The sequence below is a fragment of the Solanum pennellii genome, chromosome 4 (assembly GCF_001406875.1).
Source record: "Solanum pennellii chromosome 4, SPENNV200".
Lineage (NCBI taxonomy): Eukaryota > Viridiplantae > Streptophyta > Magnoliopsida > Solanales > Solanaceae > Solanum > Solanum pennellii.
In genome coordinates, this window is record NC_028640.1 from 63,439,187 (window position 1) to 63,455,917 (window position 16,731).

Genomic DNA, 16,731 nt, shown 5'->3' on the forward strand with positions numbered 1-16,731 from the left:
ATTCATATTAAATCTCTATTTTACGGAATCCTATCTAACCAATTATAAATATTGTTTTCTTTTATACCTCCGATCTGTATATTACCGTTACGAAAAAATGAAGCGAGACTAAATATGCTTTCTTTAGATTTACAATATCTTATAACTTTCTTTTTCCTAATTCTATATATTTATTCCATGACTATTTGTGGTCTTTTAACTTAGTTGAAGGGATTTATTTATTTAAGAGTACTGCACCCAAAGAGATGTATAGGCCATATAAATGAGGCCAACAAGTTCTACGGTATCTTTTCATTCTCCGGCGGATTTTGTCCCATAACTTTAATTTTATCCAAGTGTGATTTTCCCCAGAACAAAGGTGCTTTGAAGTAATCTAATTCATCAACAAAGCAGAAAACTATCTCCAAAACAAGTACAGTTGATGGGATAAATGTAGGTGTTGGAGATTTGGGCTTCAACACAGATAGAAATGATTGATAAAATTGTGTGCGCGCGTGCACGTGCTAGAGATTGGCAAGAATCCCAGAAATCCATTCTATCCCGACTAGCAAATATCACAAGGGTGCAACTTTCTTTAATGAAAATGATCTGGATGCTTTGTATATGATTGAGCTGTCATGGGTTGTTGAGAATGTGATATTTGCTAATCCAGATCGAATGGATTTCTGCGATTCTTACCAATCTCTACCACACAGGGAACCAATCAATTAATCATTTTGATTTGAGTAGAAGCCTACATTTATCTCATTAATAGTACTTATTTCGGAAATAGCTTTCTGCTTTTTTGATGAATTAATTTACTTCCGAGCAACTTTTTTGTGGGGACTCATACTTGAATTAAACTAAAGAGATGGGGTAAGTCCGCCGGAGAAGGAAGAATGACCATAGAAGTTAGAACTTGCTGATCTCATTTCTATGGCTTAAACATCTTGCATTACTCTTGGATAAATAAATAAATAAATCCCCTCGACTAAGTTAAAAGACCACAAATAGTAATGGAATAAATCTAAAGTTAGCTTACTTTTACTGTATGCTTCATTTTATCATAATGATAATATATAGATCAGAGGTAAAAAAGAAAATAATACTTATAATAGATTAGATAGGACTTTGTAAAACAACAGATATTTAATTGATTTTCCTTTTCATGATACACAAATTTTGTGAACTTTCAAAATTTCCTCACTTTTTTTGACTCCTTTAAAAGTAACTAATTATATATTTGTTTAACAACTATATTTGTTAAAAAAAAGTTGTATTTCCATATATTCACATTACCTGATGTATTAGTTCACATCTTCCTAATTTATTTGCTTCAAGAGACATTAGTGATTACAAAGTTTTGGTGTTAGAATCTATGCGTCCACTTATCACTCAATGGGCCAGGTCCCTTGACACACAAACAAGTATGAACAGAAAGTAAATGCAGTTTAACAACACATCAATTTTACGTGGAAACCTCCTTGCTTAAGGGAGTAAAACCACGACCTGTCTCACAGGATTTTCACAACTGTTTCACTACTCTTCGTAAGCAAACGTAAGACCAGTTACACAAATGTGAGAAAAAGTTTTTAATCTCACGATCAAGCAATAACTCTATTGCTTGATAAGCCTAAGTAGAAGTTATTCTACCCACTAAGCTATCCCTTCTAGACAACTTAGAATTTCAACACCCACCACACTGATTCCTTTATAGATTTAGGAACAGTTTACAATGTAAGACCAAAAGAATAAATTCTCAAACAACTACACGATATGCACCTGAGTTTTCAGTTGTTATTGAATAATTCTTCACTTTGATTTTCTATAGCCTTTGCAAATGTTGTTGAGAGTACTTTTTCAAGTTGCAAAAGCTAAGGATTTATGTTAAGAAAAGTAACATTGTATAGACAAGTCCCTTTCGTTTAACTCATGCCATTGGTTGGAAAGGTCTAACTTTTCTGATGCCGTTGGGAAATGTGCACCCACTTTCTGTACCTTTTCCAGCTTGCAGCCAACGAGCTATTCATGTTGAGAACCTGGTAACTTTACAAGGTCCCTGAGTTTGTCACATCATCAAAACTCATGTTGAGAACCTGGTATCTTTACAAGGTCCCTGAATATGTCACATCATCAAAACTACAAATAACATTTTCCCCCTTGTTGATGATGACAAACAATACTCCAGGCACAACTCCAGCTACATAAGAAGTTCCCCCTGAATTACTTGTCCACCCTCCTGAAATAAAAAATTTCCACTTCACTGTATTCCCCCTCACAAATATGTCCAGCTACAATCAGTTAAAATTCCCCCTTTTGGCATCATAAAAAAGATATACAATAAACCAATAGTATTAACAATAATATCTGAGAAGACCAAAGCCTTATAGCAATCAAACATAAAGGAAAGCATTCACAAGAGATAGTAGCTAGAACACCAGGGGAATAATATAAATAGCATTTCAAGATAATAGCAAGCTGAGAATACAATGACAAAAAGACAAGCCACACAAGGAAGACACATAAAAAGATTGGAACAGGCTAAGAAGGAGGAGGCTGATGATAAAGGGACTGAATAATGAGAGTAAGCCTATCATTTGCATCATCACTATCCTTTATTGCTTTTTCATGCAAATCAATAACCTTGGCCCTCAGCTCTGTATTTTCCCTTTCCAGGGCTTGAACCACAGCAGTTTCAGGTCCCTCTGTCTGTGCAGTGAGCAGCTCAGCTTTGAGAATAGTAATTTCAGCATTTTTTCCACTTAGTTGCATAGTTAATTCTTCAACTTCATGATTGAGTTGGTCCTGGTCTTCTATGAGTTGAGCCATTTTGCTCTTGGGATTTCCTTTCCCTTCAATGCACTCACATTCAACCAGAGTATTTTCTGAAAAAGCTTGTTTCACTGTACCAACCTTGCCAACGCTTAGTGGAATGTTAAAGTATTTGAATACTTCACTGAGAAAGTATCCATATCCCATTCCATGTATTCCTTTCCTCTCAATGACAATCTTGTACAGATGTTCAATAAAGAGTCCTGGAAGATTCAGAGGTTCAAATTCGCACAGCAACTCCATCACATACAAATCAGCAGAAGTAGCTGAGGTCCTCTTTTCAGTTTGAGGAAGTAGAGTTTTGTTGACAAACTCAAAAACCAACTGATACTCACTTCTCATCACTTTCTTAAAAACCCCTCACACTTTGTTGTAGGAAGCTTCGAGACCAATGCCACAAACTAAACAGGGTTGAAGGTTTTCCTTAGTACCATCTCGAGGTACCTTAAGAATTTTTGCCAATAGAAACTCATCCAGATGAACGGCAATATCATTCACTCTAGTATGGACACTTCCATCTTCCTGAAATTGAGTGATGTAGTAAAATTCACACACTTTCTCTTCATGAAGAATGGGAGATTTTTAGTTGAAGAGATGCATCCATGACTGAATCTCCACCATGTCATGAAGAGCGTCCATTCCAGGAAGGTTGATTATTCCCATGTCAAAACTCTCCCAGCCAGTACAGACTGCTTACTCAAATTGTCAACAGTTTCTTGTTTGTTTACCTCCTCTTCAACGTTTCTTTGGGTACCAGGTCCCTGTGACCTTTTCCTTTTTCCTTTAGAACTCTCCTTTGTGGATTTTGTTTTCTCAACCTTTTTGGTATCTCTTCACTTTGTTTTTCCTGATTTCTTCTTCCTATGCCTCTTTTCTGTCTCTTCAGAAGACACCTCTATGACACCATATTCAGGCATTTCAAAGTTTGACACTTTGAATGTTCTAGCACTCCTGATTTCTGCTGTAGACCTTGCACTAGCTTTAAAAGCATCAGCCAACAACTTTTTAGCATCAGATCTAGTAGTAGGTCTCCTTCTAGGCCCTTCTGCTACCACCTTTTCTTTTCCCTTTCTTGATACACTAACATCTCTCCTTTCAACCTTCCACTGAATATATTCCTCATCACTGGCTGAATCAGAGGAGTTTGAAGATGGATACCTTCCAAAGTTAGGAGTTTTATCAAAAATGGGTTGAGTCTCTCTGATCTCTTCACGTTGAAAAGGTTCATTTTGTTCGACCCTGACTTCCTCTCTCATCATAGCAAGACTTTCAATCACCAGCTCTTCACTTGCAGCAAGAATGTTTGACTCAGAAGATTTGTTCCTTGGCAAATCTCCTTCAAACAAAGTATCTGAAAGCATTTCAAGATGAGGACCAGGTCCATTAGGAACACTTGAGCTGTTCAGATCTATGGAGTGAAATGGATTTTCGGGGATATTTTGGGAAGAACTTGACGGAATGTTAGACTTAGACCCTACTGCTGAAGGATAATAGAAGGCAATAGGTTCAATCTCACTAAGGGCTGTAAGCATTAGCTTAGAGGCAGATGAAGGATCAGACATTTTTTCAAGAAGAAGAAAAGGGTAACAGTTTTGAAGAGAAAGAAAAGGGATAAAAGCAGATTTTGTCTTTTTTCTCTTCTTCCCTTTTATTTTATAGTGAAATAAAGTTTCAAGAAGGATTAAAAATTAAAAAGGAAAGAGTAAGAGTTTAAAACGAGTTGAAACGGTGCCAGGTCCCTTGATTTGACATGTTGCTTGAAAAGTAAGCGATGGGACTAACGGTCAGAATGACCGATGACTGACACGTGGCTTTATCAACAGTCACTTTTTTTCCAGTTTAAAATTAATGTACAAATGCTAACATCGACTGGGACCAGGTCCCATAACACAACTTTATCATCATTCCTCAACTGTTCTAGCCATGTCTTTGCTTTGCTAGTCCTTCCTGAATATATACCTACAATAGGTACCAAAAATGATCTAAATCAGATAATATATTATTGACACAAAGGATACATGTACTGCAAGTTTAGCCATCAAAAGAGTTCAACTATTGAATATCTGGAAATCAGTGTAAAGTCATCATGCCCAACTTCAACCTATTACTCTCAAATTGATCTTTGCTAAGAGCCTTGGTGAAGATATCTGCAATTTGTTCCTCCGTTGGGCAACATGTTAGCACAATATTTCCCTTTTCAACATTGTTTCTAAAAAAGTGATGTTTAACATCAATGTGCTTAGTTATCTTGTGTTGAACTGGATTTTTTCCCATACTAACTGCACTAGTATTGTCGCACATAAGGGGAATAGCCTTGATGATTACATAAAAATCCTCTAAGTGTTGCTTGATCCATAACAATTGTGAACAGCATGCAACAACTGCTACATATTCAGCTTCAACTGTTGAAAGAGCTACAAAATTCTTTTCTTAGTTCCCCAAGAAATTAGTGAAGATCCAAGGAAATGAGCCATTCCAGAAGTACTCTTCCTGTCAACGTGATAACCAGCAATATCAGCATCTACAAAACCAACAAGATCAAAAGTGTCACCTGCTGGATAGAAAAGGACCACGTCCCCTGTCTTCTTCAAGTATCTTAAAATACAGTTTGCAGCCTTCAAATGTGAATCACGAGCACATGCTTGGAATCTAGCACACATTCCAACTCTGTATACAATATTAGGTGTGCTAGCAGTCAGATACAACAAGGATCCAATGATTCCCCTATACATGGTTTGATTCAGAAGAGAATCAGATTCATCTGCTATAAGCTTGGAGTTTGTTCCCATAGGAGTATCAATAGGTTTAGAATCAAACATATTGAATTTCTTAAACAACTCCTTAATGTTTTTCTCCTGACTGATTGAGATTTCATTTGATGATTGCTTGATTTGTAGCCCCAGGAAGAATTTCAATTCACCCATCATGCTCATCTCAAATTCCTTCCCCATTAATAATGAAAATTCTTCACACAGATGCTCTGATGTAGCTCCAAAACATATGTCATCGAAATACTCCTGAATAATAAGCAATTCTTGTTCTCTTTTTAATAAGAACAAGTTATTGTCTATTTTTCCTCTTTTAAACCCATTTTTCAACAGAAATTTTGACAACCTTTCATACCAAGCTCTAGGGGCTTGTTTCAAACCATATAGAGCCTCATTCAATCTGAAGACTTGATCCGGTAGCTCAGCATCTTCAAACCCAGGAGGTTGTTTAACAAACACCTCCTCCTTCAGGTCTCCATTTAGAAACGCACTTTTGACATCCATTTGATACAACTTGAATCCCATGAATGCTGTAAAAGCTATTAGAATTCTGATGGCCTCCATCCTTGCAACAGGAGCAAAAGTTTCATCATAGTCTATTCCTTCCTCCTGATTGTATCCTTGAACAACTAATGTGGATTTGTTTCTAGTAATCACACCATTTTCATCAAGTTTGTTTCTGAAAGCCCATATAGTTCCTATCACTGTTCTGCCAACAGGTCGAGGAACCAGGTACCACACCTTACTTCTTTCAAACTGATGAATTTCTTCTTGCATCGAATTGATCCAATATGCATCACCTAGTGCCTCTTTCACATTTTGAGGCTCAATAGATGATATAAATGCTTAGAATGAAACTGGATTCCTTGTTTTGATCTAGTGTGAATTCCAGAATTCAAGGGTGAGATAAGATTATCAAGTGGATGTGATGAACTATGTCTCCATCCTGGTCTCAAAGTCGAGTTGTTCAGCTGATCAGTATGTTCTTCTTCTTCAAGGAGCTTATCATTTTCTGGAGAGTTTGAGGTATTCTGATTGGAGTTCAGAATGGTACCAAGTCCCTCATCACACTTTTCAACTTCATCAGTCTTTTCAGATAGACTATGATTATCATTATCATTGTCATTCCTCAACTGATAATTTACACCATCTTCACTTCCTTCAATTTTATGTGAATTAAACAGCTTAATCAACTCATCTTCATCATTTGATGCATCAACTTTTCAAACTTCCATCTTCATCGAACACAACATGAATACTTTCTTCAATACATTGAGTTCTTTTGTTGTAAACTCTGTATGCTTTACTTGATGAAGAGTATCCAACAAACATTCCTTCATCACTTCTAGGATTAAATTTTCCTAGATCATCTTTTCGATTGTTCAGAACAAAACATTTGCAACCAAAAGCCCTAAGATAACTCAACATAGGTTTTCTGTTGTTGATCAACTCATAGGGAGTCTTATTTAATAAGGACCTTATCAGACATCAGTTAGTAACATGACATGCTGTGTTGACAGCTTCAGCCCAGAAGCTTTGAGGAAGATTTGACTCAATAATCATGGTCCTTGCAATGTTCACCAAGGTTCTGTTTTTCCTTCCCACTACTCCATTTTGTTGAGGAGTTCTTGGAGCAGAAAAATTATTACTAATACAATTCTCCATGCAGAATTGATCAAGTTTTTAGTTTTCAAACTCAGTTCCATGATAAGATCTAATTTCGACAATCACTTGATTCAATTTTGTTTGAATCATTTTGAAGAACACTACCAATTCTTCAGGTGTTTCTGCTTTTGATCTTAGGAATCTTGTCCATGTGTACCTTGAGTAGTCATCAACTATCACCAGAATGTATTTCTTTCCATTTCTACTTTGAACCTTCAAAGGTCCACATAAATCCATGTGTAAAAGCTCCAGTACTCTTGATGATGTTACTTGCTTCTTTGACTTGAACAATGATCTGATTTGTTTTACTTTGACACACGCTTCACAGATTTTGTTTTCACAGAACTTTAACTTTGGCAAACCTAGGACCAGGTCCTTAGAAATCATTTTATTCAATAAAGATAAGCTCACATGCCCTAGTCTTCGATGCCACAGATCAACATTTTCATTTTCAGCACTAAGACATGTCAGATCATCTCCTTGAGACGTTTCTAAGTTAGCCACATATATGTTTTTACTTCTAAAGGCAGTAAGAATCACTTTCTTTGTAGTTAGATTAATCACAGTGCACTTGTCAGAAGTAAACTTCACTTCATTTCCCTTGTCACAAATTTGAGATACACTTAAAAGACTGTACTTCAATCCACCGACATGATACACATTATCAATTGATTCTCTAAGAGATTTTCCCGCTTTACCAACTCCCAAAATATACCCCTTCTTTCCATCACCAAAAGAGACACCTCCTCCCTGAAGTGTCTTGAGTGAGAGGAAATTTTTAATATCACCAATCATATGTTTTGAGCATCCATTGTCCATATACCAACATTGACTGCTGCTCCTCTCACTCACCTGCAACAAGAATCACTTGTTAGGCTTGGGAACCCATTTCAATTTGAGTTCCCAGAAGGCAGACAATGGAGTGATCAGATTGTTTCTAGTCCAATGGGGTAGTTTTTGAATCTTTTTGACAAATGATTTTGGAGCAGAATCAGATCCTTTCTTTGAAAACCATTTAGTTGAAAATCGTGTTGGGGGACTAGGTCTCTCTTTTGATACTCTTTGATTCTCAATATACTTAGAGAGTCGTTCATGGGACTTTCTCAAGGCAGTACACTCTTCTTTTAAATGCCCATTTTTACCACAATGAAGACAAAGAAAATTGTCAGACACAAAAACATATTTGCTGTGAGGATTAAAAGGAGGAGTAATATTCAAACTTTCTAGATCATTCTTATTGAAATTACTCTGATTTGTTACATTAGACAGCAGCTTAGAAGATTTTGTCCACTTAAGAGATTTTTCAAGTTCTTCCTTAAGTTTGACAATATATCTTTCTAAGTTGTTGCTCTTCTCCAAAGCAAACCCAAGATTTGTCTCAGAGGTTTTTAGTTTTTCTTAAATTTCAACTTGTAAACCATTTGACCTTCCATTTTGCTTTTCAGCTTCTTCATTTATCTGATGCAACTGTTTTTAAGTTCAGTCTTGTCAGATTCCAGAGAAGCTATTTTATCTTCCATTTTCAGCATTTTCTCTTCCATTTTCTCTTTGTTTTCATTTAAACTATCAAGCTCAACATTCATAAGGTCTCTTTCAGAAGTTAACTCAATTACTGAATCAATCATAACATTTGCTAATGTTCTCAATTTTTAAAAGAATAAGTATTCAGATCATGTTTCACATCAAGAAGAGTTACCTTGTCCTCCTCTTCTTCATTTTCAGAATGAGCCATGAAAGCAAACATCTCATTGAATATGGTTTCCTCTTCATGAACCAGCACAATTGACACATCATTTGGTTCATTAGGATCTTTGAGTCACTTGAGTAGTCTCCCCATGCAGCAAGAGCCTTTTGACCACATAATCAGCGGCAGCTTTTGAATCATTTTTATTGAGTACTAGGTCCCTTCTCTTATCTTTATCACCTCTTGATTTTTGATATTCTTTGTTTTTCAGCCTTGAGTAAATGACACTCTATTATAAAGTGCCCAGCTTTTTCACACTTGTAACATGTATCATTTTGAGTGGCAGTTCGAGGAACATTTGCTCCCCTTTTAAAACCTTTGTTCTTTCGCACAATCTTTTGATATCTATTGATGAGATAAGCCATATCATCATCACTGGAGTCCTCTTCAGATTTATATTTCAGCATCAAAGACTTATCCTTTTTGACTTCCTTCTTTGACTGATCATGATTACGATTCATCTCATGAGTTTTTAGATTTCCAATGAGAGCATCTATTGTTAACACTTTCAGATCTTTTGCTTTAGTAATAGCATCAACCTTACTTTCCCAAGACTTAGTAAGGATTCGAAGCACTTTCCTAACTTGCTTGCTCATACAGATAGGTTCTCCAAGGCTTCTCAACTCATTTGTGATGGATGACAATTTAGTGAACATTTCATGAATAGTTTCACCTTCTTTCATTTTGAAATTTTCATACTAAGAAGTGAGCATATCAATCTTTGACTCTATTACTTGTTCAGTTCCCTCATGAGATGTTTTTAAGCAATCCCAGATTTATTTTGCAGACTCACAGTCTGAGACACGATTGAACTCATTTGGCCCTATCTCGAAGACAAGAAGTGTCTTTGCCTTGTAACCTTTTTCGATCTTCTTCCTATCAGATTAATGATATTTTTGTCTAGGCTTAGGAACAAGCCCAGTTTTTTCTCCATCTTTCTCTTCAATCATTGGAATAAATGGTCTATCTAAGACAATGTCCCATAGCTCACTGTCTTCAGCCATAAGAAAATCATGCATTCAAACTTTCCACCAACTGTAAAAGTGTCCATTGAAACAAGGAGGTCTAGTTGAAGACTGACCTTCTTCTAGATTAAGTGGAGCAGCCATTCTAGAACATATGTCACTTTCTTGGTGTTAACCTGATAGAAAGTGCCTTCTCTCATACCACTTATTAGAATCTATGCGTCCACTTATCAGTCAATGGACCAGGTCCCTTGACAAACAAACAAGTATGAACAGAAAGTAAATGCAGCTTAACAACACATCAATTTTACGTGGAAACATCCTTGCTTAAGGGAGTAAAACCATGACCTGTCTCACATGATTTTCACAACTGTTTCACTAATCTTCGTAAGCGAAAGTAAAACCAGTTACAAAATGTGAGAAAAAGTTTTTAATCTCACGATCAAGCAATAACTCTATTGCTTGATAAGACTAAGTAGAAGTTATTCTACCCACTAAGCTATCCCTTCTAGACAACTTAGAATTTCAACACCCACTAAACTGATTCCTTTATAGATTTAGGAACAGTTTACAATGTAAGACCAAAAGAATATATTCTCAAACAACTACACGATATGCACCTGAGTTTTCAGTTGTTATTGAATAATTCTTCACTTTGATTTTCTATCAAATGTTGTTGAGAGTACTTTTTCAAGTTGCAAAAACTAAGGAATTATGTTAAGAAAAGTGACATTGCATAGACAAGTCCCTTCCCTTAAACTCATGCCATTGGTTGGAAAGGTCTGACTTTTCTGACGCTGTTGGGAAATGTGCACCCACTTTCTGTACCTTTTCCAAATGGCAGTCAACGATCTATTCATGTTGAGAACCTGGTACCTTTACAAGGTCCCTGATATTTTCACATCATCAAAAATCATGTTGAGAACATGGTACCTTTACAAGGTCCCTGAGTTTTTCACATCACCAAAACGACAAATAACATTTTGTGAATTGAAAGCAAATACTCAGGATGTATACCCTTCTAGCAATTTTTTATTTTATTTTAGTGGATTCTTTTATATATGTCAGTGTTCTTTGTTATGTGCATATGTTGTTGGTTACATAATCTTTTTTATCTACATAAATGCGGAAATTACCTGATAAAAAGGAATATTTATGATTAATAAAATATGTCTGTTGCCAACGAATCTGAATATTGATAATACTAATAATAATAAAAAACTTTTAAAACTTCTGAATACTCAAGACAGAGCTGACTCACTAGCTTCATATCTCTATGAAGCCTCAACTAACTGAAGATAATGACATGATAATACCTATGGCTACCTGGCTATTAGACTAACAATGAATGAAAATCCAATCAAGTAAACCAACTAAATTAGAGTCCTCCTGATATGAGGAGGTCTCATCGACCACTGATGGGAAGAGATTTACTGAACGTGTTCCATCAAAAGTATGTGAAACGACATCATAAAATGATGTAGTGCCAACTGATGTAATAGATGAAATATATGGTATGTAATAATACTGAATTAATATACATAACTGAATTGATTACATGAACCGAAAGAAAATGAAAGTAACCTAACTGAAAGGAAAACAGAAACGCGAAATGACACCATTAAAGCTTTACAATATGGTATGGAATAGTATCAATTACTATAGTAATATACTTTATTTTTCAGGGGGTGTTTCTCTAACGACAATCATCACTATAAACCTTGGAATGATACAATGTCTTGCTCAAGTTTTCAGAACCAGCTTATACTCTACCGGAACATATGAAATAACTCAAATTACGGATCCACTAAAAATCCTTCTTGAGGCTGGTGAGGAGTAATCCAAATGCTAAACAATCTTATCTATGTTGGCGGCGTAGGCTATGGGGTTTAACTTATCTCAACTCTTACCCAAAATCGATGATATACACTTAAAATATATGCAATAATGCTAAGATATTAGTACTAACTTGGTTTAATTAATACTCCAAAGGCCCTCTTTGAGAATTAATTGAGCTTTACTTTAATGAGTGAAATGCTTGTCAAAACTATTTATGCTCTTCTTGAAATAGTACTTTTTTTCTCAATAAAAATTAATACATTTGAAACCATTAGTGTTCCTTTAAAAATCTTCTCGAATGATGTTAAAAAGTATACTTGGACTCACTTTAAATTTTAAAATTAATGATGGAAATGCTTGCACAAAATCTCACCGGCTAGGATTCATGTGATAATATAAGCATGAACAATAACTCAAGAATCTAAGCTGTCATTTTGTAGAGTGTGTTAGGAAAAATAGTACATGCATTAGATATGTATATTAGTAATACCTTGTTTGTTACATTCTTTTTGTTATATATAACTAATACAAGCATTAGTTATACACAATATTGTGTATTAAGTTGTGTATTACTAATACCAAGAAATTCTAGGTATTAGTAATACATAGCATTTTAGCACTTGCATTAGATTATGTAATTACAAAAGTACCCTCAAAACCCTTTAAAAGAACATTTTCCATAGTACTTGTTTCATCTTCTCTTTCATCTTCTCTGTACTTTGTCAAAGAAAATTGAAGAGTAGATTTTTCTTCCTTTTGCTCAATCGAACATTGTTTGCTCATCTTCATAAGGTTAGTAGTCTTGTCTTTCATTAAAATATGTATTTTTCAACATCTCTTTCACAATTTAAGATGAAATTTAGGTTTAGCTCATTTTTTTAATATGCTTTGAGCTCATCTATTTCACTCTTTATATGGTTGAAATTAGGAATTTATATACATAGATACTTGTTTAAAAGCTTTGTATGTATTCATTCATATTTTTATGGCAAATATAGGTGTTATTACGGATCTTCAACCATTATCAGGTATTGAATATATTATTCTTGTGGAGATAGTGTTTCAGCAAGTTCTTGTTCTCATTTTTTGTCTTTTCATGGCTAGTCATGGTCATTCTCTAAGAAGACGATGTCGAAACAGACGTGAGGTTAGATATCGTATCAGTGTTCGAGTTCAGAAAATAATTTCGCACTTACACTATATCATAAATGATAATGGTAGTGTATGTATTGATAAGTTAAGAATGGATAGAAATGCCTTTCACACTTTAGTTCTCTTAACTAAAGATATTGGAGGTCTAACTGATAGTAAAAGTATGTCATGTTGCGAAAAATTAGCAATTTTTTAAATATCTTGGCTCATCATGAGAAAAATAGATCCATCAAGGTTGATTATATTAGATCGGGATGGAGCGTAAGTCATGCTTTCAATGAATGCTTGAGTGCTATTTTCAAACTAACTCCATTGGTACTTGTTAATCCTAAACCGGTACTTGAGGATGAGATTGAAGATCGATGGAAATGGTTTGAGGTAGGTGAAATTATCGCTTAGCATCTTTTAACTCATATACAAAGTATGCAGTTTTATAATAGTTTTAGAAAAATATTATATATTTTGAGATAACACTATAATTTATCTTAAAGGGTTGTTTAGGTGTGCTAGATGGTACTTACATTCCAATTAGAGTTCCAATCCAACACAAACAAAGATATAGAACAAGAAAAGGAGAGATAGCAACTAATGTTTTGGGAGTTTGTGATAGAAATCTCAATTTTACTTATGTGTTACATGGATGGGAAGGTTCAGCTGTAGATGGTCGTGTATTACGAGATGCTATAGTACGAAGGAATGGTTTGAAAATTCACGAGGGTAGGCCTTTTATATGCTTTCATGTTACATCATAGAAAGAATGACACTAGTAACTAAATTATATGTTTATATTATAGGTAACTATTATTTGTGTGACGGAGGATATACTAATGGAAAAGGATTTCTTTCACCTTATCGAGGTTATAGATATTGGTTAAAGGATTGGCGCGGCGATAATCCATCGCCTCGTTGTAAAGAAGAGCTTTTCAACATGAGGCATGCTAGAGCTCGTAATGTAATTGAAAGGGCATTTGGTTTGTTGAAAGGACGTTGGGGAATTCTTAGAAGTCCTTCATGGTACTCTGTTAAGGTTCATAACAGGATCATTAGTGCTTGTTGTTTGATTCATAATTTCATTCGAAGAGAGATGGAAGTGGATCCCTTAGACATTGATGTAGAAGAACAAATGGAGTATCAACACGAGAATATTGATGTTGTTGAATCGTCGGAGAAGTGGACCACTTGGAGAGATGAGTTTGCCCAATCAATGTGGAATGCAAGATTTTAAAATTGACATATTGCTACATTTTGAAATATGTTGCTACTTGTTAGCTATAGAACCTTTTTGGACTTTATTTTCTCTTTAGAACTGGCCTAATATAAATTGTTGAACTGCCATAAAGTTCTGTTTTTTGTGACCTTAATTGCACGCCCTTATGTACTCTTGACGTCTCTTTTGTTGTATATATGCTTTAGTTTATAGTAAATCTTATGATATTTGGTTCTTCCTGATTTTTTTTAATAATTTACCGCATAAGTTCTTACAGGCGTAATGAATAGTCAAATATCATCAAATAAGAGATCAAAAAAATCAAGCAACACAACACCTTCAACACGAAGGACATGGATTCCAGAAGAAGAACAAACTCTTTTAGAAGGGCTTAAACAGTTGTGTGCTAATGGTTGGAGAGGTGATAATGGTACCTTTCGACCAGGAAACTTGATGGAGTTAGAACGTTATATACACAAACATCATCCTAGAAGTGGATTCAAAGGTGAACCACACATCAAAAATAAAATCAGATACTGGAAAAGATGCTATGGAAGTATCACTTTATTGAAGACTCGAAGTGGATTGGGATTTCAATATAGTGATGGAACTACAATAGTTGACAATCCAAAATATTGGATTGACTTTATAAAGGTAGTTAATATATTTCTGTTTTTTCATATGGTACTTTCCTTATCAGTTACTATCATATACAGTAGCATTTAGCCTCTCTTTAGATCCTTTTACAATTAATTAATATCATATTGTTCTATTTTTTTAAATATTCTAGATTGATCCACAAGCCAGGAAAATGAATGCTAAGAAATGGCCAATGTTTGAGGATTGGGAAGAGATCTTTGGTAAGGATAGAGCAACAGGAGAGTTCGCTGAAGGGCCCCTAGATGCTACTGAAGAAATTCAAAAGAGTCAAGCTCCACAACATTCTAATCACATGAGTTTGGGATTTCCTATCGATGTTGATCTTGATGATGAAGAAGAAGAAGAAGAAAAGGTTTACCACAGCTCTAAAGTTGGTATTGAAGAAGCTGAAAATGCCACTGGACAAGGTGGATTTGCTACAGCTGAAGATTTCACCGAACCTAGTTCATTTACTAGAGCTGAAAATGTCACTGGACCTAGCGTATTTAATGAAGGAGAAAATGTTGCTGGTTCTGAAAATGAACATGTTGGATCCCGAAAAAGTCATAAACAGGGTGAGTATTCAAAAAGATCATCTTATAATGTTAACGAGAAAGAGAAAAGCAAGAAAAGGAAAAAAATAGTAGAGGATGATAGTGAGACATTTCATAAGGGTATGATGGAAGTTATGAAAAACTTTACTAAAAGTCAATATAAAAGAATTGGTTCTTTGATTGAAAAGATGGGGGATCGTGATCGATCTGATGTTCGTGGTCAGGCTTATTCTATTCTTGAATCCCCTGTATTTGAGTTGTGCACCACAGAGCAACGTATAAAAGCTGCAATGATTCTCTGTAATGACGACAAAAAGATGGAATTATTTTTACGTATGGGTAAATATGATCGTCAGACAATGATGTGGATGGCTGTCCATGATAAACTTTGAAGTACTGTGAACTTGTGATATAAGCGGCTACACTAGTTTGGTAATTTTTACTTGAAATCACTTCAAAGTGTGATAACAATCGCTTTTTTGGGCATCTCTAATTAATAATGTGTGCATGAGCATGTTAAATCTTTTTGGGTAACTAAAGTTTTATCAAATTATCTTAGCTCTTGTGTCAATGCTAAGCACAAATGTAATTATATAGTTGTTATTGTAACTCTTCAAATTCTAGTGTAGCCATTTACTTTTGAGATTCTGAAATGCAATTATATAGCTGCTATGACAGTTTTCTAATATGTCTTGTATTTCAGTGTCTAGTTTCTGTTTTTCATTGTTAATTTCTTTATGAGTTGATGAATGTGTGTGATAGAAGAGGTGAAGAAGTTTGCTTCTATTTGTTTGAACAGTGTGGCTGATGATTTAGGCGGAATATGGAATCATGTCATTTTGGAAGGTTTGATACTGCATATGACCATGGAATCAATATCGTATTTGCTATTTGGACACCTTATTTTTAATGATAAGTTCCATTGTGATAGAGAACATGGTTTCATACTTTATGTCCCTCTAGCTTTGTTTTCGGTCACACAGAACTGGATATAAGATGTTATAACCTCATGAAATACAAAGAACAGAATTCCAATCGAAGGCTCTGCAACTACTTTGCAAGTCAGAATTTGGAAATAACTTGTTTCACCCTTCATTTTTTCAAAAGTGTAGTATCAGGCTTAATAAATCAATGGCTGCTGACTTTAAGCCATGTGCAGTTACTAATTAGAAGATTCATCATCAGCTATACGCTGATGAATAATTGATGATGATTTTCCACAAATAACATAACCCTAAATCAATAGAACCACATTTACTTCATAAAAAAAATAATAGAACCACATTAGTCCAGATTCCGACGGTCCGTAGGTGGCATCGTGGTGCAGCTGCTGAAGGAAGATGGGGAAATCTGACCAAGTGTGGGGTTATGGAGTGTGTGACGGACC

General features: G+C 35.1%; 1 protein-coding gene across 1 annotated transcript; it reads left to right on the plus strand.

The window, feature by feature from the left end:
• Positions 1–13,035: 13,035 nt before the first annotated feature.
• LOC107016911 lies at positions 13,036–14,169 on the plus strand. The gene is made up of 3 exons (XM_015217227.1): positions 13,036–13,105; positions 13,593–13,643; positions 13,739–14,169. The coding sequence occupies exons 1-3, from the start codon at positions 13,036–13,038 to the stop codon at positions 14,167–14,169; spliced, it is 552 nt and encodes a 183-aa protein (XP_015072713.1).
• The last annotated feature ends 2,562 nt before the right edge of the window (positions 14,170–16,731 follow it).

Coding starts and splice junctions, on each gene's coding strand:
- LOC107016911 (XM_015217227.1), top strand. CDS start 13,036: ATGGATAGAAATGCCTTTCACACTTTAGTTCTCTTAACTAAAGATATT. Junction 13,106..13,592: donor AGGTCTAACTGATAGTAAAA/GTATGTCATGTT, acceptor ATGGATGGGAAG/GTTCAGCTGTAGATGGTCGT. Junction 13,644..13,738: donor TGCTATAGTACGAAGGAATG/GTTTGAAAATTC, acceptor TTTATATTATAG/GTAACTATTATTTGTGTGAC.